Source organism: Zonotrichia leucophrys, chromosome 9, assembly GCF_028769735.1.
Source record: "Zonotrichia leucophrys gambelii isolate GWCS_2022_RI chromosome 9, RI_Zleu_2.0, whole genome shotgun sequence".
Taxonomy (NCBI): Eukaryota; Metazoa; Chordata; class Aves; order Passeriformes; family Passerellidae; genus Zonotrichia; species Zonotrichia leucophrys.
The window spans coordinates 21515334-21538503 of record NC_088179.1 but is presented as its reverse complement, the minus strand read 5'-3'; the positions used below and the strand labels follow the sequence as shown (position 1 = coordinate 21538503).

General features: G+C 44.1%; 1 protein-coding gene across 3 annotated transcripts in view; it reads right to left on the bottom strand.

The window, feature by feature from the left end:
- The window catches only part of MECOM (MDS1 and EVI1 complex locus), a 323830-nt gene that overhangs the window by 286414 nt on the left and 14246 nt on the right, over nucleotides 1–23170 (bottom strand). The window contains exon 1 of one of the 3 annotated variants that reach the window (XM_064721124.1): nucleotides 22978–23098. The exons of the other annotated variants lie outside the window; for them this stretch is intronic. Within the exon in view, the coding sequence (XP_064577194.1) occupies nucleotides 22978–22987 (10 nt within the window). The 5' untranslated portion in view covers nucleotides 22988–23098. Of the gene's footprint in view, nucleotides 1–22977; nucleotides 23099–23170 lie in introns of those variants that run through there. 3 annotated transcript variants of the gene reach the window in all.

Here is a 23170-nt window from a genome sequence, read left to right as displayed (position 1 = left end):
CAAAAGTCCAAGGTGTCCCACAGGAGCTTGTATACTCAGTGTTGGCTCCTTATAATACAATTTAATGCTCACAAACACAACTAAAGTATTTAAGCATTTACAGAGGTTGTCATAAGTGCTTTACTTATTTTCGATCAAATTCAAGTCTACATTTAATACAGTTAACTGTGGTTATTTAATTTCAAAACTCAAGAATCCAACCTCAAAAATTTATAACAATATAAATTTAGTTACATTGATATAGGATATGTATGCTACTGGGAAACCATTTTTCAGTAAGAGATGTAGAATTGTAAGACCTAAAAGGAGGGGTTTTTTTTTAAAGTAAGCATTATTTCAAATAAACCTTGTCAGATTTCAAAGAATATTTTCCTATTCATCTGCAAAATTATTTCATAATTATTAGTAGTATGTTTCAAGCCGGTGCTAAATGCTACCAAAACCTAAATGTATTTTAATTACCCTTTCTCTTTTGGTCATAATTTCATGTAAATACAGAACAAATATTAAACAGAGATCTTGCAAATATCTTAAATGCATTATTAACCAAAGCACTTCATTTCCTAGCAACTGGCTAGAGAGAATGAAATTTGGAAAATTATTCTTAGTTCCCCATAGACAGTGAATTTATTGCCTGACCACATTAACAATTAAAAGGTATATGCAAGATGTTGGACGTTCAAATATAATGGAAGGAGCTTAACATCTGCTTATATACAGCAAGGAACCAACACCCACCCCTAAAAGTAACCTAATCAGGCTTGCAAGAATGTAATATTTTACTTTTAAGCAAAATATTATTCTTCAAAAGCTGTAGAGAGTCAATCAGGCAAATAAAAAAAAAAGAAAAGGAAAAAGAAAAGCAAAGAGAGCAGCAACCCTCTCTGATGCTGGTAATCTTTGATCCAATACAGTTTCATATCATCCCTCAGAGCTGACAGTGCATTATTAATTGAAACATTGGGGCTGTACTTAGCCCTCTTCTGTAGGAACTGTAATATAATTATATCCCATAGGCAGAAATACTATTTCCACCTCTGCCCCTGAAAAAGTAATATACAATGTGTGAAACAAAGTAGTATCCACCACTCTATTCACATTATCAGTACTTGGGTGCATAAATCATGATAAAATCATAGTCTGAGGAAACAGATACATGAAAAGAGCAAACATGATCTTTATATAATATGTTGTGAAAGCATCTTGGATAGATTGATTTCAAACTATTTGGCTGTGTTTCCTTTTATAATCTTTTTTCCCTGTTTTTAATTTTTGCACAGATGCAGCTATATAAATAGCAGCATTTCCTGGAATCCCCAAAACGTCAAACCAAACATATTTTTCAATATTAAATTATTGCATTCCATTATATCATTACCACTTAGAATAGGCTATAAATTCATTGATTGAAAAGTTTAATAGCAATGCCTGATCTTTTATATACCATACTTTCACTAATAGAAAATCGGCTTCTTCTGAAACATTAGCATGTTACCCTTTCTAGTAAAGCATATCAAATCACATTAGTGAAAAAGTTGCCAAGTCAAATGGAAGTTTGGTGCCAGTTTTCCTTCTTTTTTTTCTTTTTTTTTTTTCCTAAAGAGGCAGAGAAAGAGAGAGAGCGTGAGCAAGAGAGGGGGGGATTAAATTTCTTACTAAACTTGTGGCAGTGAACATAAAATATAATAATACTCCTTTAACATTCCTATCATGATTTCGGTCCTAACACCTAAGCCAGCCGAGGACTGAAGGAGTTAATACTTTACAATGTGCAATAATTCAGAGAGCTGGCTTGCACGATTTGCAATACACTTTTTGCTTTGCAAGATAGACTCCAGCACAGACAGATCAACAAAAAGAAGTAGGGGGGGGAAAAAAGGACAACTCTACAACCAATCAAACCAAATGCCAGAGCAGAGGGCAAAGGGATATGGAAACTGAGAAGATAGACTTCCAAGTCCTTTCCTGAAAGTGCTTGGATTTTGAGGAGAGTCCAACATAGCCTGACAAAAGTGTCTTTGTGCGGCAACACTGGGGAGAAGGGAGGAGAGCTCAGGAAACCTAATGAAAACAGGCCAGGCCTTGTACATTAGACCCCATGGAGAACTTTGAATCATACGAGCTGCAGACAAGCCCTGAGTATGTAATGCCAAATTAAAGACCACCAAATATGGGGAGCACCGGGGCAGCACCGGGCGGACGCGCTCCTGGTGTGGGCCAGGGCATCGCCCGGTGCTTCCTTCCACCCCATCCCATCCCCTGCAGAGAGCCCAGCATCCCGGGGCAGTGCACTCTGCCTCTCCCACGGGGACTTGTGGCTCATTTGCCCACTAAAGAAAACAAAATGCATTTTTTAAAACCTTTTTCTGCAGTCTGGCTGTATGTTAGCAGTGTTAACATGCTAGCGGAGAGGGTGACGGTGTGCAGCTCCCATTGCAACATCCTGACATGGGGCTGAGCTGTCACCTCCTCACCTGCCCCATGCCCAATCCTGCCTGGCTTTCCAGCATCATTCCTTCTTTGTATTTTGGAATAGACAGTGTATTTATTCTTGTCTTTGGAGGACTCACAGGACTTTAGCAAGGGGCAATCCTTGCAGCTCCCCCTCACACTAAGCATGTGGCTTGTGATCTGACCAGCAAGGCAAGAACAAACAGCAAACTCCCCATGCCCAATCACCACAGCATCCCAGAATCAATGTGGAGGTGTTTATCATTCTTCTCCCACCTGCTCATCCTTTCCCACTGGTAAAATGACAGCACATCCTCTACACCTTCCAAATCAGGCTGGGCTTGCTTTGCATGGCACCTTATCCCAGATATTCCTGCCTGTCCCCCAGAGCATCCTGTCTGTACTATCCACCCATATGAAAAGCATCCTGATCCCATTTGTCATTCTTACACTGCCACCCTCTCCCTACAGGGCCCTACACAGAGGAGAGGACACCAGATGATGTTCCTGAGCTGTTCTGAAGTCATTATAGCAATGCTAAATGAAGTCACAATTCTCCTTTCAAGCAAACCAGCAAAAAAAGCTGAAAATAATCCAAATGAGAGCAGAGGAAAGCTTTACATGTGCCTTGATTTGTGTCCCATCTCTGCCTTTGACAGCCCATGCTCCTCAGCTTCCCCAGCCTCTGGTTCCAGGACCCAGCAAGAAGGATGAGCCCTGAGCAGGGGCAGACATTCCCACCATCCCACCATGTTGCATGCAGCACAGCAACAGCCACTCATCCCCAGTTATTTAGTGCTATGCAGAGATGAATGAATTTTACCCTAAAAACATTGGGAAAATCTTCTTTTAAATAACCCAAGCACTCTGCCCAGTGCTCCTTCAGCAAAGGAAGCTCATGGACAAAGGGGATGAGTTTTGTCCCATCAATGCTGCTGAAAATTCATTTCAAAACCTTTTCTTAAAAAAATTAGTGGTTCAAAAATTTTAAATCACTCCCCCTTAAGAGCAGTGTGACACAGGGATACGCCTCATCCAGCAGTGAGAGAGTGAGAACCAGCAGAAAAGAAACCAAAAAAGAATAAGCCACCAAGCAGGTGGGAGGATGAAGGGGGCCCATCTGTCCCTCCCTGTCATGACCATGTATTATATGAAATTTGAATGCACTGGACTCATTTCTTGACTGGTGACAATGTGAACTGCTGATTAATGGGCAGCAAAGCTAAACCTACTTGCAGGAGAGCACAGAATTTATCCCTGTTAAATCCAAAAAGTTTTTAGGAAATGTAAAAGTAGATGGGTTGTGGTAAAGGAGAAAGGAGGTACAAAAAAAAAAATAAAAACAAAACCTAAACTAACATTTTGATTTAGCTAGAAAAGACCAGCCCCTTTTTAGCTCTGAATAACAAATGTGAAAAGAAAATCCCTGATATTTAAAGTAACATTTAGAAACATGAACACTGTTTCCTCAGCAGCAACTGCGCCAACTTCTTCACTCAATCACCTCAAGTGTGGAGCAGCACCAACTGCAGTGAGGTCACACTTGTGTAAGTGACCTCTGTTGGCCAAACCCAAGCCTCTGTACCTGGCAGAAAGCCAGAGCAATCTCCAGCTTTGGTGGGATTGCCCTGGATTTGCACCAGTGTCGCCAGGGGAAACACATGGCCCAACAACTCCTTAAAAATGCAAGGTGGTTGTTTCCCTGACTCCACTGACTCAAACTTCAGTGAAGGCAATGGCATTGCACAGACTGGAGAACACCACAGGTTCTGGCAATTTCTTTTCTGATACTGGATATTTCTGCAAAGTTTGCCTTTCCTTTACACAACAGCAATTTTGGTGGATGCTCCCTTGGCACCTATCTGGTGCAAGCAGGACCCACAAGTCAGAAAACTCTTGGTTTTCCAAAGTCTTGTAAGAAAAGACCTTTGTGCTATCAGAACTACTTTAATTCCGTTGGTTCTCCTTTCTTTGGTTCTTCCCTCTCTGCTGGAGTGTGTGCTCCTCTCCACTACTGCTCCAGAGTTCATTTTCACTAACTTGGCCTAAAGGTGACCCAAAATACTCCTCCTCGCAGCCCAGAACTTCCTCCCTCTCTCAAGGTATTTTTTTCTTTCATTTGCCAATCACAACTCTTCCAGGCCTTTGTGTACCATCAGATCCTTGAAATGTTATCCTTTCAGCAGGGACAGAGAAGGCCACTCATCTCTCCCACCTCCTTTCTCTCCCAGTTGCCCTTGTTCTCCTGCTATTGTCCACGTTTCCTTCTCACTCTCACATCTGTGGTGCCACAGCATTTAAATGGTTCAACACACCCACAATTCCTCCAGCATGTGGCTGGTTAGATAATATAGATCTATACACAGCAAGAGGGTTCATGGATCTATTGATTTCAAGACAATTTAAAGTGTGTTTGGCAAGTTACCATATGAAGACAGCCCTGTGGGCAATTCTTCATCCCATTAGAGTTGATGGGATTTTTCAAGTCAACATAAGGACCCAACACAGCATTTTTGGTTCATAAGCCAGAAACTTGAAAATTCCTTTTCAAGTAATCAAATTTACAGTCAGTCTAGTCCCAACAAGACATCTGATTAGTGATAATTACAACACCTACCAGGCCAAAAATGTACTATATTTATCCATCAGATGTGATGGTGATGCTTTATCATGGATGGCCCTACTCCAAATTTTACAGATTATTTTCACTAAAAAGAAAATGGATGTGGAGAGGAAATTTCTAATATTAAACTTGTGCACAGTAATAGAAAAAAATAATTAAAATAATCTTAGTTGCCTATTTGAACACTGACTTATTCGGAGCTGAAGTCAGGATTACCATTCTGATGGCTGTGATGTTATATACTACTAGTACTTTATAAAGTTCATTTCATCACTAGATAGATTAACAACATATCTCCAAAACTTCTCTTTCTATCAACTAGGGTAAATTTAAAATAAATATTAGAGGACACAGAATAAGAAGAAAAAAAAAAAGAGCATAATACTACCAGACTTTGCAGAAACCCAGATTTGGTTTGAAAGTTAATATTTATGAGGTATCTGAACCCCAGTTTTGACCTTTGGATCCTTTGTTATGATATTTATAAATAAGTTTATTCTATCTTCAACATGAGGTTGATTCATTTCCACTGTCATTTACTAAAGACTGGACATACCTTGAGGCTAAAAGCAAGCAAAGATGATGGTGCCTTGGCTTGGCAGGGGAGTGGTGGGAGAGGGACCTCTTTGCCTGCACACCAAGCACCACAGGGGCATCCCAGCACTGTTACTAAATCAATACAAAACACCAACACAGAGTATGCATCTCATTTTTTAGAGCCGTGTGTTTTCTGAGCTGCTTATTCCATCATTTTAACAATTTCTAAAACCGCGACCCGCGCTGCACGTGTCCTTTCGGTGGGAACCGTAGGTGATATGATCAAAGTTAGCCTGCACCTAATCAGCACGTGAGACATAATCAAGAATCTTTTTTTAAGACGTGTTCAATTCAGCAGAGGGCAAAGACTATTAGTCTTTTCCTTATTTACTACGGTTTGGGTGAAATTCCCATTATTTCCATTAATACCATTCCAGCCATATCAATTATTATAAGGTGCACTCAATAACGCAGCTACGTTATACCTCGAGCAAAGTGTCTTTCAGTGCGGTCTCTCAAGCAAACAAGATTTACATCCTCGTGCAAGATCCACGGCTCTACCAAACCAGTGCCATATGTCTCTTTCCTTCCGTCATCGCCCCAGTGACAAAATCCGCCGGGTAGATTCGACATGGAGAAGAATGTCGGAAACTCCGAGAAGGAAAACAAGCAGCAAAAGAGAAAGTTGGATGGGATTGATTAAAGCAACACTTTTAAGTGTGTTGAAACAAATTTTTCCCTACTGTGGCAGAAGAAATCCGTCACAACAGATTTAGTAAATTGTCCCATCAATACACAGAGAGGAGGAATCTCATGGGGAGAGGTTTGGTTAATGCATTGAGCATCTCAAATCTGCACCCATTGGGCAACCTGAACCAGCAGCACCACATGTGCATACATCTATGAAAGCAGCACCTCCACTTTGCTTTAATACAAAATTCCTGAACACTTGGATGCTCCCATGTCGTGAAATAAATGCTCGTAGAATAAAAATTTACAGTCTCTCACATGCATTAAATTTGTTTAAACAGTTTTTCAAAGCAAGAGCATTTTTTTATCTTTCTTTTTTCCACACCCCCCCCTCCTCTTTTAAATGGCGAGCTGTATTTTATAATGGAGCGCCAGCTCTCCGGCGAGCCTCCATTCTTCCAGCCCTGACAGACTGTTTGTCAGCTAAACTCCCCTTGTCATGTATCCCCACCACTGCCAACTCATGCACGGAGACCTTCACTTTTACTGCTACCACTTGCACCCTGCGCAACCTTTGTCATTGATCACTGATCCAACCCAGTGCCCACATGTTCTTCAAGTGCCTACACAAGTAATGAGGTACTTGTGGTGTAAAATTAAACTGTCAACTGTCAGCGATTGATAACCACAGCGAGAGCTGACCTAGAACACCTGCACCCGTGGCCAAGACAGGTGTGACACGTTTGATCGCTGAGCCCTACTAGTCAGCGTGACCCGGCGGTGTCCCTCCATGGATTCTGCCCCTGACAGAGATGCCGTATTTCAGCCCTGGGTTTCCACTGCTGGGGCAGGAGCAGCTCCCTCCCCTGCCACCACAGAATCTCTCCTCCACCACAGGGGCTGGAATGTGAGCAACACCATATTTTGGTGATGACAGGTATTTATGGCCATGGAGCATCTTTCTACCTGCCCACCTTGTTGTTCCTGCTTCTGATTCTTCTTCACTGCAGCTTGGCAGGAGCACCCACATTTATCAGCACTGTTCACCCCCTTTATGAAAGCTTTTGTGAGGAGCCCAGGGCTCAATCAGGGTCTTCATTCCCATCAGTGCATTGATTTAAGAACAACATGGAATGGAATTTATGGTTATTTTTATAGTGTAAAGCCCCTGGTTCTGCTTTTGTGTCACTGCATGGCAGCAGCACAGAGCTGAGTGTTGCTTTGGCAACATTTAAGTAAACTCAGTCTGATGCTGTTGGGAGCACGGAGTAGGAAATCTCCATCCCTCTTCTCATCCATTCCATCACTGCCATGGAGAAACACATCTCTCTTCACTGAGATCTAATTAGTTTTAGCTGTGTTACTACACAATGTTTTGCCTTCGATTCATATTTAAATATTTTTACTCAATTTTGCGCTGTTGGTTTTTATTTTAAGCAAAGAGGGGCTTTTAAGGCACACACTGTCTTTTAAAACCCCCTGAAACACATCAGAAAATAACGGCAGGAAGGTTTCTCCCCTCCCCTCCAACAGTTGCACTATATTAAGTTCATGTGATGAGAAGATAAAAATCTATTAACTTGCTGCTGACCTTATCGACACAAGGATCTCTGCAGACATTACAGGGACTATATCTCTTCTGACTTTTACATCCAGAACCTCATGCACCAGCATCCCAAACCAAATATAAAATCTCCATGATGAGTGAAACAGTGACACATACTCCAGCTCTGGTCCTGCCGGCTGGCAGGAGACACGGGGTCCTCTGGGGCCTGGGACCAGCCTCTACTTTCAATTTGACTTCAGGGGCAGATTTTTCACCATATGCTACTGCGGGTTCTGAATCAAAACTGTTTCCATAGGACCATATGCTACGAGGCAAATGTGCTGGATGCAGAAAGGCTTTCTGCTCCCCCGTATCTCCATGATGTATTGCAAACATAATTAAAGGTGAGTAACGCGGGTGCTCCTGTTTGGGTTAATCATTCCTTTTTACAACTGAAGCCAGCATAAAACAAACTAATTTTCAAATTAGACTGAAAGTCCATCTAAATACACATTGCTCACACACTCACACCTCCCACATTTCCATGTACGCAGCAGACTCCTCCACTGCTCAGACAGAAGCTCTGAAAGAGCAAAGGATTTAAGGTTTTTAATTTTTGTTATTATTGTTATTAAATAAAAGCAGACCAAGGACTCATAGCTATCTGTGATGCTTCTCCCATTTTATCAATCAGTGAAATGGGACCATCACAGGAACCAGAAGGCAGGGATCCTTCACAGGATCCCATCAGAGACAGCACAGGCATCCAGGTGCCAGAAGGCAGGGACCAGGTGATCTCCAAAAGGCAGCAAAGCTGTAGGTGCCACCAGGGTGGCAGCAGCCTCTGCTGCCCCTCAGCTCTGCCTGCTGGGAGGCAGTGTATTTCCAGAGCGTTAGAAATAAGCCTGCACAGGATGCCAGCAGGACTGCACTCCAAAGAGCCCCTGGTTGGATTACATCACATGAAATTAGAACATTGTGACACCACCAACTTGTGTCCATAGTCTTTGCCAGTGTCACCAACAACTACATTTCAGGAGAATTATTTCAATAGCACATTTAAGGGGATTTTGCTTGATCTGGGCAAGCTCCAGGGATAATTCAGATACAGCTCAGCAGGTGAGGTGTCACATATGCCCACCACACACCAGAGGCAGGGCTCTGTGTCAGCAAAGCTCACCATCTCCCAGCCCACAAACACAGCCAGCACTCCACCCAGCTCCTCCACGCTTCAGCTGAAACCTGGACCCCAGTGCCAACAAATCATGAAACAGGCAAATGTTTTCAGAAGGTATCTGGAACTCAGCTGAGCTGCTCCTGGAGCTGCATAACCATCCAAGGCTGCAGAGCAGTTTCCTGGTGACGAGTCAGTGTGTGCGGTTATCACCTCCCCACCAGGGAGGTGTCAGTGCCAAACACAGGAGAGTTTTCTGGGACATCCCATGACTCACATCTCCTGACCTTCTGCCCTGCTCTGGCCACCCACTGCAGGAGACGAGCTGCTGGGCCGGAGGGACCTGCGGTCTGACCCGGCACATCTGGTTTTATGTTTGGGAGTGTGCTCACGTAATTTTCTAGCAGTACCTGGAAAATCCTCAAGTGTGCTATTAATTTGAAAGGCCAGTGTCCTTCCAAAGCTCCTGGCATGCCAATGCAAACCACTTGAGGAGCTCCAAGCTGGAGCAGTGCCCATGCCCCATCCCTCCCCACTGCTCCAACCCCTCCACGTGTTTCACTCCAGAGAGCTCAGAGGAGCTCGTGGTTTAGACAAGGACTGGCCAAACCACATTCTGTATCCCCATTTCAGCCCCCTGTGTTCCTCCATGATCTCTAGGAAAATAGTTCCATTTATGTGCTACCCAATTTACTCTTATTTTACAAGAGCTAACAGCAACACCCATCCCACAGAGGTGTTGGGAATTGAATGAGGTGGTTAAACATGCCTAAGCCACATTCATATCACAAGTAATAAAAATACATTACAAATGCCTAACAATAAAGAAATAACATGACTCAAGCCACTGCTGGTTGTGGTTGTGGTTTTGTGAAACAAAAAAATCTTACTGATGGGGAAAATTGCCGATGATTTGCTTCACAGAAAGAAAAAATAAACAAGTACAGTATAACATGGAACAAAGTTACAGTTTGATCAGTGATGCTCTTTATATTAATAACCAATGCAGGCTGAAAAATTTCAATGTCAGTTCAAATGTTTCCAGGTCTTGGAGATGGAAGGTAGAGCTCTGCATGCTGAATGCAACAGTCCTGACAGGAGGATTGCAAACAGCTCATGTTCATGTGCCAGCATCTGATACTGGAACTGAGACTCACTGTATTTGCAAGCAAACCCTCATATTTTTATTGCACATTCAGTTTTCTCTTGCTTTACTGCAAACAGGATTTGAAGTTTGTGCACTAAAAGGACAGTAGATACATTGCCTCTCACCGATGCTCCCTGCAAGACACTGAGACCAGTCTGCAGAGCAGCCCAAGGAGAGATCAGTATGTAAAGTATGTCTGGAGCACCACATTCAGCTCACTCCAGCATGCGCCATCGAGGAGAAATTAATGATACGTGGAAAGCTCATTCCAGATGATCACAGTGACCAAAACTCTTGGACTTACAGACTCTTATTTCTTTTTTCCCCCTGCACCCAGAGAGAATCCCTCTTGTTTTTATTCTAATCACAGACTGGAAAACCAGAGCTTTCCCCAACCACCCAAGTGGAAGCAAAAGTGCTGATTTCAGAGCAATAAGGGCAAAACAAACCCAGATCATGCATCTCCCATCCTGGGGTTTTGGAATCAAGAACAGTGCACACCTTCTGGCATCATAAACAGACACATGAAAGTAAAATTAAACTGCTAAACCCTTGGGTATTCCTTGGGACAAGAAAAAAGTAAGAAGTGACATCAAAGATAAGTTGTTTACATATTGGGGGACCTGTCTGCTCGTCCCTTCACATTGATTTTTACGGTACAAAAATATTATTTCAGTGACAAGGATGTAAACCTTATTCAAAACAGGATTTAAACCATATCCTGAGAGTGAGGCATCTCTTCAGATAGCCTGCCTGCACTTACAGCATACCGAAGGCATGCTGATTTTCGTCTGCAGTGTTTGTTAAGAGGGTCACAATATCAGGAAGCAGGAGAAGGCTCATCAAAGCCTCGTTGCTCGCCTTCACCGCTCATCAGCTAGACAGTACCTTGTTTTTTAAAGCTGGGCGGAAATGCATCTCCAGTGACCCATTGTTAGAAACTTCCTTTTGTCTTTAAGTTTGCTGGAAGGAGTACGGGGCCCCTTTTAACTCTTTTCCAATAGGTAATTTCCCTTAATTAGGGCTCTCATTACAAGTGAGAATTTATCAGACATGATTAAAGAAGCATCTTGTCTCTTTCCTATCGCCTCAAAAAGGGGCATATTTTGATCTCCCAGCGTGTCTTGCAAACACAGATAAGCACAGGCGCTGAGCTGGGAGATCACAGCAGAAATTTGGCCTGCTCAGAAAGTTCATGTTTGGAACTCGGCATCCTCAGAGCTTCCCCCTGAGTGGCAGGGTGTCAGAGCTGCCGCAGTGGGGAGCGGGGAGCTCCTGGGGTGGGCAGGAAACTGGGGCTGCAGAGCCCAGCTCTGGGGCTTGGGGAGCCACAGCTCCCTCAAAACCCCACAGCACTGCACAAATCACCTTCCTGCACGTCCCTGGGCTTCCCTCCTTCAGGGCTCCCATTCCAGGCAGACACTCCCCCAATTTAAAAGGGCAACTCCTACCTATGGCCATGGGGTTTTAATGAATAACACCTGAGTATGGCCATTTTGGGGCACCTCTCAATGCATTTCTCCCAGTTGAAAGTATGAGAGGTCCAACACAGCCTGCTGAACCAAAATCCTGCGCTCACATGATGAGGTTGCTCTACAGGTGCAGCCTCTGCCATCAATGCCCCACACCTTCTCCTCAGCATCTGCTTCTCCAGCAGGAGAAAAATCTCCCAGTGACTTCCAAGGCAGCCAGATTGAGCTGGTATGTTAAAAATGTACTTGGGCTCCCAGTAATATTATTTACTTTTAATAAGCATGCGTGATAAACTCATGGCCAAGTGTACTATTTTATGGAGTAACTATGGAGATGCAAGTTATTGTTTGCTTCTGTGAACCAACCAAAAGCACCAAAACTCGTAACAGCAAGAGTATTAATTTGCACCAAAAGAAAACACACTTTCCAACTTCCAAATCATAGTATGTGCTTACTGTCATTAATGATCTAGTATTTACACTCACATTGAGCACAGGGTGAGCCTTGGTCTGACAATAAAGAAGCAATAAGGAATTTTCCAAACATTAAAAACATTCCTAATCCATGAATCACCTACAATCTGAGGTGTCACAAACATTCATCTCCGTATGTGTCACCCACAAACATCTGTCCCCTCTTCCCCTCGCACGAACACGCATTCCATTCAACCACAGATACAATCAGGCTTTAATTTTATTTTTCTCACATAATGTTAATCAAGAGCTAAAAAGATAATTTCCTTCTACCACAAAGCAATTCCACTGTGGTGGAACAAACTGTTATCTTAAGTTTCACAGAGCAATTGTTCAATAATTCCTGTTTGTGGCTCTTTTCCAAATCCTTGAGAATAGCTCAGGCTGCCAACACTCCTTAAAAAAAAATAAAAAAAAATTCACAACAGAAGCCGAAAAGCACTTGCTGTCACTCAGGGGTTCAGTGGTGGCAGACTCGGCCATTTCTCAGAAGAAACTCCAGCTCTGAGACTCCAACATGCAGAAATTCACTGTCTGTTTGAAGACAATTGCCTGGAAAGATATAAGCTCCCAGACTGTAAATTTGTCGCAGCACCGGCCCTGCGAGATGGTGTTATCTTGGCTTGGTGAATTCAGTGAATTGGAAGCTCCATGAGGAAAAATAATAAGGATACTTGGCATTTCTGCAGTGTTTTCTACATGCAAAGCACAGAACGAGCTTCAAGCATTTAATGTTTATTAAAGACTGGGAGGGCGTTTTGTTGCGTGAAAGGAAACTGATAACGTGGATTTCTTCAGCAAAAGTAATAAAATGTTCTGTTTCTATGGGAAAAATAAATTAAAAATAATAACAGTCCTTAGCCAGAAAATACCCTGCATGTCAAAATTACAATTAATTTTAGCCTATGATCTCAGGGAGGAAGGGACAGTCATTTACTACAGCTCGTACAATGAGCAGCTCAACAGGGCACTGCCCTGCCCGGCAGTGGGAGCTACATCAGACAAATATTAGAGCAATATTAATCACCACGAGTGAAAGTGCAGCACCCAGCTGCCGTTCCAAAGTCTCTGGGTCCGAGCCAAGTGAGGAATAGGGCAGGGAGGGAGGCGCAGGGGCTCAGCCCAGCAGGCACAGGACACGGAGCTGAGATCCCACCTGACCTCCAAAGCATCCCAAAATAGCCCCGTGATAACCTGGCCAGGATATTCCCAGGGGTTTGGCCATGGCAGATCCTGCTGCTGGGCAAGTCTGGTGTTATCATCAGCATCACACTTGCATCATGCTCAACCCCAATGCTGAAAGGAAGGGCAAACAAGATTTTTTTTTCTCCAGAATATCAATATCCACAAAGATAATCAGGGTAACTGGATGAACCACAATTTTTGGCTTTATTTGTTTCTCTAAAATACTTACACTTCGGTACAACTGTGTGTAGCCAATGAAGTTATGTGGAGTAAAATTTAAAAATTAAGCCCAGACCATATAGAACCATGCCAACAGCAAGGATCAGCAAGAGCCTCTTGCCATGGTGTTAAAGCCCCATGGAAGGGAAACCAGCTGGGCTTTCCAGCTGCAGGTGGACCATTCTCCAGCCCACCTAGGTCTGTGTCTCTGCTATGGGACAAGAGGCATCTCCTGTTCTGTCTGCTCTGGATGAAGCTCAAGAAAAGCAAAATCAATGAGGACATGAAGAGGGGAGATGCCAGATCACACACTGCATTTTTAACTATTCTGTCCTCAGTGACAGAGGTAAAACATTAAAATAATTGCCAGGAATGAAGATATTTGTTAATTCCTGTTCTCTCCCACGGCTTGCTAGGCAAAGCAGTGTTTATAAGGCCAGGATCCTTTCACAAATCCTCACACAAATCCCACTGATATCAGCTAGGGTACTACATATTGCATATACTGGAGACCACACCCCTCATTCCAAATCCAGGCCCCCACATTCAGTAGTTTACCTATTTGACCCCAATCTCTCCTGGCTTTGCATCCCTGACTTTACCAGCACCGTTCCCTTTAAGTTCCTCCTGGCTCCGGGATGCAGACACGGGAGAAGGGCCACCCTGGGCTAAAACACACATACACGCACATGACTTAACACCCTGATCCTCCAGGATAAGCTATGAGCCTGTAAATCACCACACTTCCAGAAAACAATAGCCACCTCTTGTTTAAATAAAACTGCACCTGCTACATTAACATACCACCGAACAATCGCTTTGTTTTTCGCCAGGCAGCCAGGCTGAAGCTTCCTGACCCATATACTGAAAGGGTATTCTTAGAAGGGGAGAGGGGTTTCACAGAGAGCACCAGCTTAGCCGTGATCACCTTCCTTCCTTCTTTTGTACTGGGGATGCGTGGTCTTGTTTAGCTTTCAACAGGTTTATTTCCATCGTGGCTCTCCAAGACCATGCAACCCTTCTTTGGCAAATGTTGCCTCTTTTGGTTTCCTATCTTAGGCAATCACAAGCTCTGAAGTGCAATTTGGGCCATTTCAAGTAATTTTTTAGCAGATTTTTCTCCCATCCAAAGAGTTTGGGCCAAGCAGGTGCCAGCTGTAAACCCCTTTGCCAAACATTCAAACGTCGCTAAATTGTTTTGATCTCCTCCACAGCAGGTTAATTATGATGCCTGTTTCAAGTTTATTTATCTCTACTCAATGATTTTTTATTGATTGTGCTGGAACCCTCGTCTAGTGCAGTTATTTTGCTAAATAATGTGCTCAGTGGTGACTGAAAAATGGGCTGTTGGAGAGGCTGGGTCACGGATGCAGGGAGTAATAAGAGTTTTGTAGAAGTAGGCAGCAGACACAAGAGCCAACTTCTCCATTTCACAAAGAAACACAGTGTCTCCAGTGAGGAGCATGGATGGGGCATTGCTAAGCCAAAAACCAATTTAACTCCTGAATCTGAGCCCAAAGCAAACCCAAATCCAGCCCGGCCAGTGCATTCCTGCTTAGATGTGCATCTCAAAACAAGCACCCTGCCTCCACACCCGTGTCCACCCACGGCCAGGAGCACTTCCTCACAACCTCAGCTTTCCAGGAACGTGGTACCCACTCTTCCTCACATCCCCTTCCTGGCTGCCTGCCCCACGCCACGCTTCCTGCTCATCCCACACTGCTCTCGGCCGGATCCAGCACCTCCCAGTTCACGCAATCATTTCCACTCTCGGCTGCCTGAAACCAGCAAACTTTGTGGGATCTGTGCTCCACGGCCCCCATCAACAGTAACATCAAAGTTCCAGCCTTTTAAAACTACAGCTGAACTTATAAAACGCCCTCTGGGTTTAGACCATCCTACACAATCGTAAGAATATTTGTCCTGCTCCTGCAGGCGCTACTAGTAGGTTACTCCTCTTCCTTTTATTCAAATTACAGCACTACAGACTAAGCATCGAGTGGCTTCTAGTGGAGCAGCTCAGAATTAAAGAGAATTTTATCAAACTATGCTTCAAGGTACTACACGGAGTTTCAGGTGAATCCTGAAGGCCAGGTTGCATAGATAGTCTCCAGGGAACTGGCTGACCACCATGGGAACTGGGATTTCCTCTCACACAAACCAACAAACACACAAGTCCACACCAGCACAACCCTTTCATAACCAGAAATCTCTGCAGGTCTCATCTACAAAGTGCCCAACCAGTCCACTCTCATTATTGTTCCTTTCCAATCAATATATTAAATTAATTTTAAAAACCTTGCACATGCAAGACATGACATTGGAAGTGGAAGAAATTACCCTGAAAGCCAGGTTAACCTCCTGGTCCCTCTATCAGCAAGATGTGTAACCCTATAGCAGGGAAACAGACTCCAGCTCTCCTCAAGATCTGCCCTGACCAGGACCTGCTCTGCTGCACCCTGTGATGGATCCCAATGGGTGTGTCTTGGCCAAACCCCCCAGCAGCACCATTTGATTTCACTGCCTCCAGACCAGAGAGCCCAAAGTGGGATGCAGAACCCTGTGTGCCTCACCCAGGACCAGCACCAAGATGGCCAGTGGGAATCACCAGGGTCTGCAGAGTTTCAGCTCTGTGAGTCCCACAGTGTCTGCAGCCACCCGTGCAGGAGCTGTCACTGTGCCACAGGAAAGGCCACCTGTGGGACAGACAGGTGCTGAGAAGCCTTTGCAGCCCAGCAGCAGCTTGGGGTCAGGAGGAACCAGTACATCTTACAATGAAGGGAAACTGAGCCAAGCTCTGGACCAGTCCCTTCCTGACACAGGGGCACTTGAAATATGGGTCAAGAACAAAGCGTCCTGTTAATCAGTTTGTCTCGTGCAGTGAAAAACGTGCAATATTTGGTTCACAAGCTGAATTCCAAACTGCCTGGCCATTTTCCCTTCAACTTTCCAAATTTATTGTAGTGTGAGAGCTTGGCCCTCTTTACAGTGTTTCAGTGACTGACACAGCACTTGGTCATGGAGACTCACATCCCCCATCCCCTCTGTGTCCCAGGGCAGAGCCAACTCTTGCATGAGCACAGGTTCAGCATCCACAGGGCAGTTAATTCCTGCTGAGCCCTCAATTAATCATTCTCCTTTTATTTTCCTGTGCTGCAGTCTTCTCTACTACCTTGCTCCTTCCAAAAGCCAGCTGGCTCTACCACCAACCCTCCCAAAAACAGTGATTAACCCTGCAGGCATCTCTGGAATATGGGTGGCAGAGGAGCCACCACTAACAGCATCTGCCAAACTCACAAGGGCCAGAGGCAGATCCTCATCATTGTTGGAGGTGAGAGAGATACCTTCATCCTCATGGCAGGTGGCTGCTGTAGATACAACCAACACCTGCCAAGAAGAGGGGCCAATTTGTGTCCCAAGAGGATAAAGAAAAAAATAACTGGGGAGAGAGGGAGGGCAGGGGGTGTCATTTGGCCTTGGAGCAAAGCCTGGAAGAAGCACCACTTCCATCTTTGGCCCCCACACCCTTCCCCTGCTCTAGTCACTAGAGAATACTTCTTCCCTTCCCTTTTATCAGTCAGGCTCACAGATTGAATGTTATCAATTGACAGCTTTAAAGCTAAGGAATTGTATAAATTAAACACAGTCTGAAGCAAATATACTGAGGAGCTAGAATTTATATACACACTAGATATGGGAGCTCTTAGTTATTACCCACTTAAGGCTATGGCACTGATGAATGGTAAGGCCACCCCATCCCTGAAGGCACTTTTCATTACCCACAGTATAGGAATATTGAGAGAGTGTGTGTATGTATCCAGCATGACTGCTCATTTCCATAGTTCTCCATCAGGTTTGCATTCAGTTTATAAAATAAAAAATTACTCCAGGGACACATTTCACTCATTCCAGAACCCTTTCTCTCTCCCTCAGCCCATATCCTGGCTGCCTCTCTCCTTCTCAGTGCCCCTATACTGTAACAATGCCTTTAAATCTGATGGTGCTTATTAAACGAAACAACTTAATTACTATCAATATATAATGTTGTGTACTTCAGCCTCAACCAAGGCGTCTGATCCCATTCTGCTCCTGACCTTTAATGGCCATCAAATCAAAGTAATTTTGGTCAGCTCAGTACAGCTCTGACACATGCCCAGGTCAGGAAGATGAAGGGACACTAATCTACCATGTTACCCTGCCCATTGTTTAATACCTTTTTCAATAGAATCTAATAACTGGAGAAATGCCAGTTTTCTGTCTAGTTTGGGTTAAAACCTCTTTCGCTGAAAATAAATAATTATGGAACATACTGAATAGCCCAGGGTTTACATAATTGGTGCCTCTTAGAGCAATATACTTGCCTTTGAAGTTTGCAAGGAGAGGAATTTAGGAATTCAAATCAGCGGCAGCGCTCCTGAGTGCGCTGCGCTCTCCATCTTGGAGGGGCCAGCACCAAAGCAGGCTTAATTAAGGGAAGTGAAAACCACTTTCGATTCACCAAGGTAACACAAGTGCATTGCTTCCTCTGAATTGAGGGGAAAATAGCAGGAATGCTTCCACTCAACGGCAGCTATTCTGCAGGCTGGGACTCAAGTCCTTCGGAAGGGCGGGGGGGGGAAAGAAATCTATCATAAAATAACCAGTAACACAGCAGCCCCTGCATAAAGACAACAGGAGTGTTTAGGTTCAAGCATTACTATTTATATGTATTGTTTCCCTAGTGCTAAACAAAACAGGTTTTCCCATGCCAAAGCAAGGGATGCTGCCAGGAGAACTAGACGCCCTGTCTGGATGGGACAAATAGCTTGACCTCTTGACAGGGCAGCTGGATGCAGCAATATTTTACAGCAGGCTCACTTTGCTAATGCACTTGCACCAGGCCACTCTCAAAGCAACCCACGCTCCAGAAAAAAAAAATAAAATAAAAAACCCCCAACAACTTAACTGCAGCACAAAAACATCACATCAAGGTGGATACCAGTGACTCTCTGGCAAACCAGCTCTGGCTGCATCAAATGCAAGGGCAGGAATCTGGGGAAGCATTCAGGGATTGCCAGGTTTCAAACCAGCCCTGCCTCTGCTCTGGTGAAAGAGGGAGGCTACAAATCATATCTGCCCAGCTCCTGAAAACACCAGTCACGGAAGCTGAGCAGAAAACACAGAAGGATGTTTTTGTTAATTACCTGTTCCTCCACTGCCCATTCTTTACCTGCAGTCATTAGTCATGTAACAGAGCGGGCAGGTAACAAAACCCAGCCACAGAGATTTATAGGGCATCTCTCAACCCCAGGGTCCCGCAGCAGCTTACAGGGTTGGGATTACATCATGCCAGAGCTCTTCAAAGGCTGAGGGGCCAAAACCGCCCTTGGTGCAGCCTCCACCACCCCGCAGGTGCCGCTCCAGGTCATGAGGAGTGTTGCAGATCCATAGGGACAGACTCCATCCCTCCTAGCCCCTGTCCAAGGGGAGCAGGATGTGCTAGGCTCTGTTCAGCCTCTGCACTGTCCATGCAAGGGAAAGAGGGAGGAATGCCATCAGCTCCGGGGGAGCTGCACGGGTGTAACTCAGAGCAGGATTTGTAATCAATCCTCACCCAGACACTTACTTGAGAAGGAATTCAGGGTTTGGCTGTACGTACACCAGAATCACTTCACAACCACTGAATACATTTATGATGTAATTGAAACCCCCAGGGATTTTTCTTAAAGACAAACCTTATCCATTTAGGTCGATTCTGCATCATTAAAGTTAATGGGAGTTTTGTCACTTACTTCACAGACAGTGGGGCTGAGAAGGGATGGGGCAGAGCAGATCACTCCACACAATGCATCAGCTGCAGCTCTGCCTGTCAGCTTCCCCGAGACACAGGAAAGGAGTGTTTTGCCATTATTTCTTAGAAAAGTTTACTCTTATAGGGCACAGACACCAAGACCTGACCAGGAGTCTGTGACCATACTTTGCTCTCGTCCAGGCTGAAGTAAATCCCAAGGGAAGCTGCTGAAATCAGCAGAGAACCAGGCTCAGCCTGGGCAGAGCTCAGCTGGACACAGAGGTGTTTTAGCACTGCCATTCTGTGCTTCCCCCACATTGGCTTTGCAAGAATCCTCTCTCCAGGCACACAAAGCTGAAGTGCAAAATATCCTTTTGATTCAGAAGTCAGCACACAAAAGCATTTTTCCTCATAAACTGCCATGCAAACCTTTTCCCTGCCAGCCCTTCTCTGTATCTGATCCCACATCTGTTTGCCCTGAGTGGAAAACACTGGTGAGTTTAAATGGCATGAGTCAACTCCCACAACCAAGAAGGGCACAGCCTAGACCGCCAAATCACAGCTTATGAGTCTTTCCTAGCATATTCTGAGATAAAAGATCTCAGTTTTATTCAAACAGAGCCAAACCCTGCTGATACCTAATTTTGCTTCTATTACCTCATTAATAACCTACAGACATTTGCAGCTTACACTTCTTTATGTCTGCATTGTGGTTGTCATACCGAGGCACAAGGGCTATATCTTGTTGTATTTGTTTTGGGTTTAATTCCCAGTTCTAGTCTATGCCTCTGCCACCTTTACAGGGCTGAGCTCAATTAACCCTTTTGTGTTCTCTTTGGAGTGAGCTGCAGCAGCTGACAAGCAATCCATGATCTTTTAACAGCCTTAATGTATTCATGTGAAAATATTCATTGACAGCTTTATGTAGCGTGGCAATCACTAAAAGTGGGATTTAAAGCACAAAAGTGGCATTTAGTAGTTGAGTGTAAGGGCATGTTCATGTGTCAGTTAATTGCAAACATGTTTAAAATGTGTATTTTGAGCTTAAAACAAACCTGCACTTTTAACAAATGCTTTTCATATTGGTCAGACTGGCAAAACCAAAAACAAGTTCAAGTAATTTAACCACATCAGGTAAACTCTTTAAAAAAAGGTTTTAAATGAGGGATAAAACTGTTTACAAGTTTTTAACTGTAAAATATTTCTTTTCTTCTTGTATCTTGCCAATATCAATAAAGAAACAACATGTATAAATATATATAAACAGACACTTGGCATAAGAACACATTTCATGAAATATGAGTAATAGAGCAGGAAAATTCAAAGTATATTTCTTTTTTTTACTGTACTGAATGGACAGGTTACTGTAAAGAATGCATTCTGTGCAGATGGATGAAAACACAAAGTGCACGCAGGATACGTAGGATGTGAGCAGGGTGTTCATTTCCAGGTAGAAACGCAAACATTTTGGTTCATTTCAGATCTCACTTACACTGCACTATTTGGTGTCATTTCATTGACTCCCATGTACTTGGACTTGAGTCCAGCAAAGCACTTAAACACATGCTCAGCTTTAAGCGCACAATAGTCCCCTTGAAGTCAAATTAAGCACATATTTACGTGCTTTGCTGGATCAGGGCCATACTACAGATTTACACAGATGTAAGTGAGCTCAGATGAGCTCAAGCCACAATGTTTGTGTCCAGATTCAAATCCAATTGGCAAATGCTTTCAAAAGCCGGAGGTATTTGGATTAGGGGTTTTGGTCCAAGCCAATCTGTAACTTTAGTACCTGAACCCGCTTTTCTCGTGCGCCCAGGACTCCCATCGGCATTAGTGGGAGCTTTGGAGGCACAAGAAGTACAAGAGCAAGACCTCTGGGACTAAAGAGCCAATTTACTTAAACCCAAATTATAACATTTTTTAACCTTTCGATTAAACCAAACTCCCACCAGAGTTCAGCCCTTGCTCCATTACATTTCTCACCCAGCATTTGGATTTTTTGTTTATCGTATTACTATTGCTTTTGGCCAGCACTCACTTTATTATATAACATTAACCTAGGAAAAACTAATGGGCACCATCAAATAGCTGTTAACATAAAGCACTTACAAACAAGCGCCATTAGTGGACCAGCAGACAGCACAGGAACTCATTTATGCTACATCTGTTAACATTGGATAAACACAGGTTTACAATCTTTAAATGGCGAATGATGCCTCAGTCTGGTCAGAAATTAATTTACAGGTTTCTCACAGACTCCACAGGTCCAGCCACAACGTGGGTGCCACTGAACCCCCACACACTGAACCCCAATCCATGAGTAAACCAGCTAAGAAGTGCTAGAGCACACACTGGCACATTTTCACCCATCTGCACGCACCAGCCTCTAACATGGCTGGATTTTTCACTTGGGGCATCAGACATGCAAGTCCTTTTTCACATGGCAAAAAAAAAAATAAATCTTCAAAACACAAGAAACAGAAGTTTTCACCCACCATTCTGCTGCTGTGCACTCTCTGCACGGATCAGCAGGTTCCTGCTGCTGGTGTTGCTCGGAGCAGAGGTGCTGCTGGCTTTGGGAAGCCTGTGGTTGCCATAAATGTGGGAAACACCAGCACCAACATGGGAAATCACCCCAGCCCAGCACAAGAAACTGGAGAGCCCTTTCAGCAATTCCTGCCCTCTCTAGAGGACGCTCCTTATCAGCAACAGCCTCCAACACACCCCTCACCCTTGCTGTGGTCAGCAAAGCCCCTGTGGGACAGCTCTGCTGGTTTTATCAGACACTCTTTTAGGATTAGCACACCTTTTCCTGCTTATTAACCAAAACCAGAGCAAGGTGGTGCTGTTCAATCACCTCCACCACTGCAAATGCAAGAGGCAAAGCTCTCACAGCACACTGTGAGTGCTCAAGAGAAAGGCAGGCCCTGAGCACCCTTAAAAACATCTCCCTTCTCACACACAGCTTACCAGGGCAGCAAGAAACTGAGAAACACTCTGGATTCTGCTGCTGCCTGATGGTCACCCAAACCTGCAGCCAGAAATTAATTGATTTTTTTCTTTAAGTGCTTCTATACATCAAGGAAAGTACAGACAATAAGCAGAATCATGGTGCTGGAAGAAGAAGCAGCAGAAGGGCTGGCATTAAAGGCTGCAACACAAAGCAAAACTACACATGGCATCCAACACCAACTCCCATAATGTTTTAGCTATGGATGGGGACTGTGCTGGGAACAGAGTGGTTTGTCATTCCCCTGAGCTAATCTCCAGCATAATCTGAAAAAGCACACACGGGAGGAAAAAAACCTCTTCCTCCCATTGCTTTGGGATTTTGTAACCAACACTGAAAAGAAAAGCAGCACCAGTAGAAACAACACTAAACAAGCGAAAACTTTGCAGAAAAAAAAAAAAAAGAAGAAAAGTAGTTAGGCCTCAAGGAAACATCAAACCATTTTTGTAGCCTCTACCCGTATTACAGGAGAAATAACATTTTGTCACCAGGTCTGGGATGACACCTTAAGACTCCTGTTATAGCATGTGCTTACAGCCAGGAGATGGAAACACTCCCAATTTTGGCTGCAGGCAGCAAAAAGCAGCAGCAAACTTGACAAAAGCCCAGAATCACCCCAACACTTTGCCAAAGCCCAAAAACCCCTGGCCCAAACCCACCACTACACGAGCAGTACCTGAGATCATGGCTCCACACAGAGCTTCCTCCAGAGCAGGGTGTAAAGCATTCCACGGTGTCCTACAGGACAAACAGCAAAGCACTTGGAAGAGAGAGCCCCATCTTCTGCCCAGCACAGAGCTGACCTTTCTGTGCCTTAACTACCTTGCAAACAAGTGTAAAATAGAGGAGCCAATTTCACCTTGATTTGG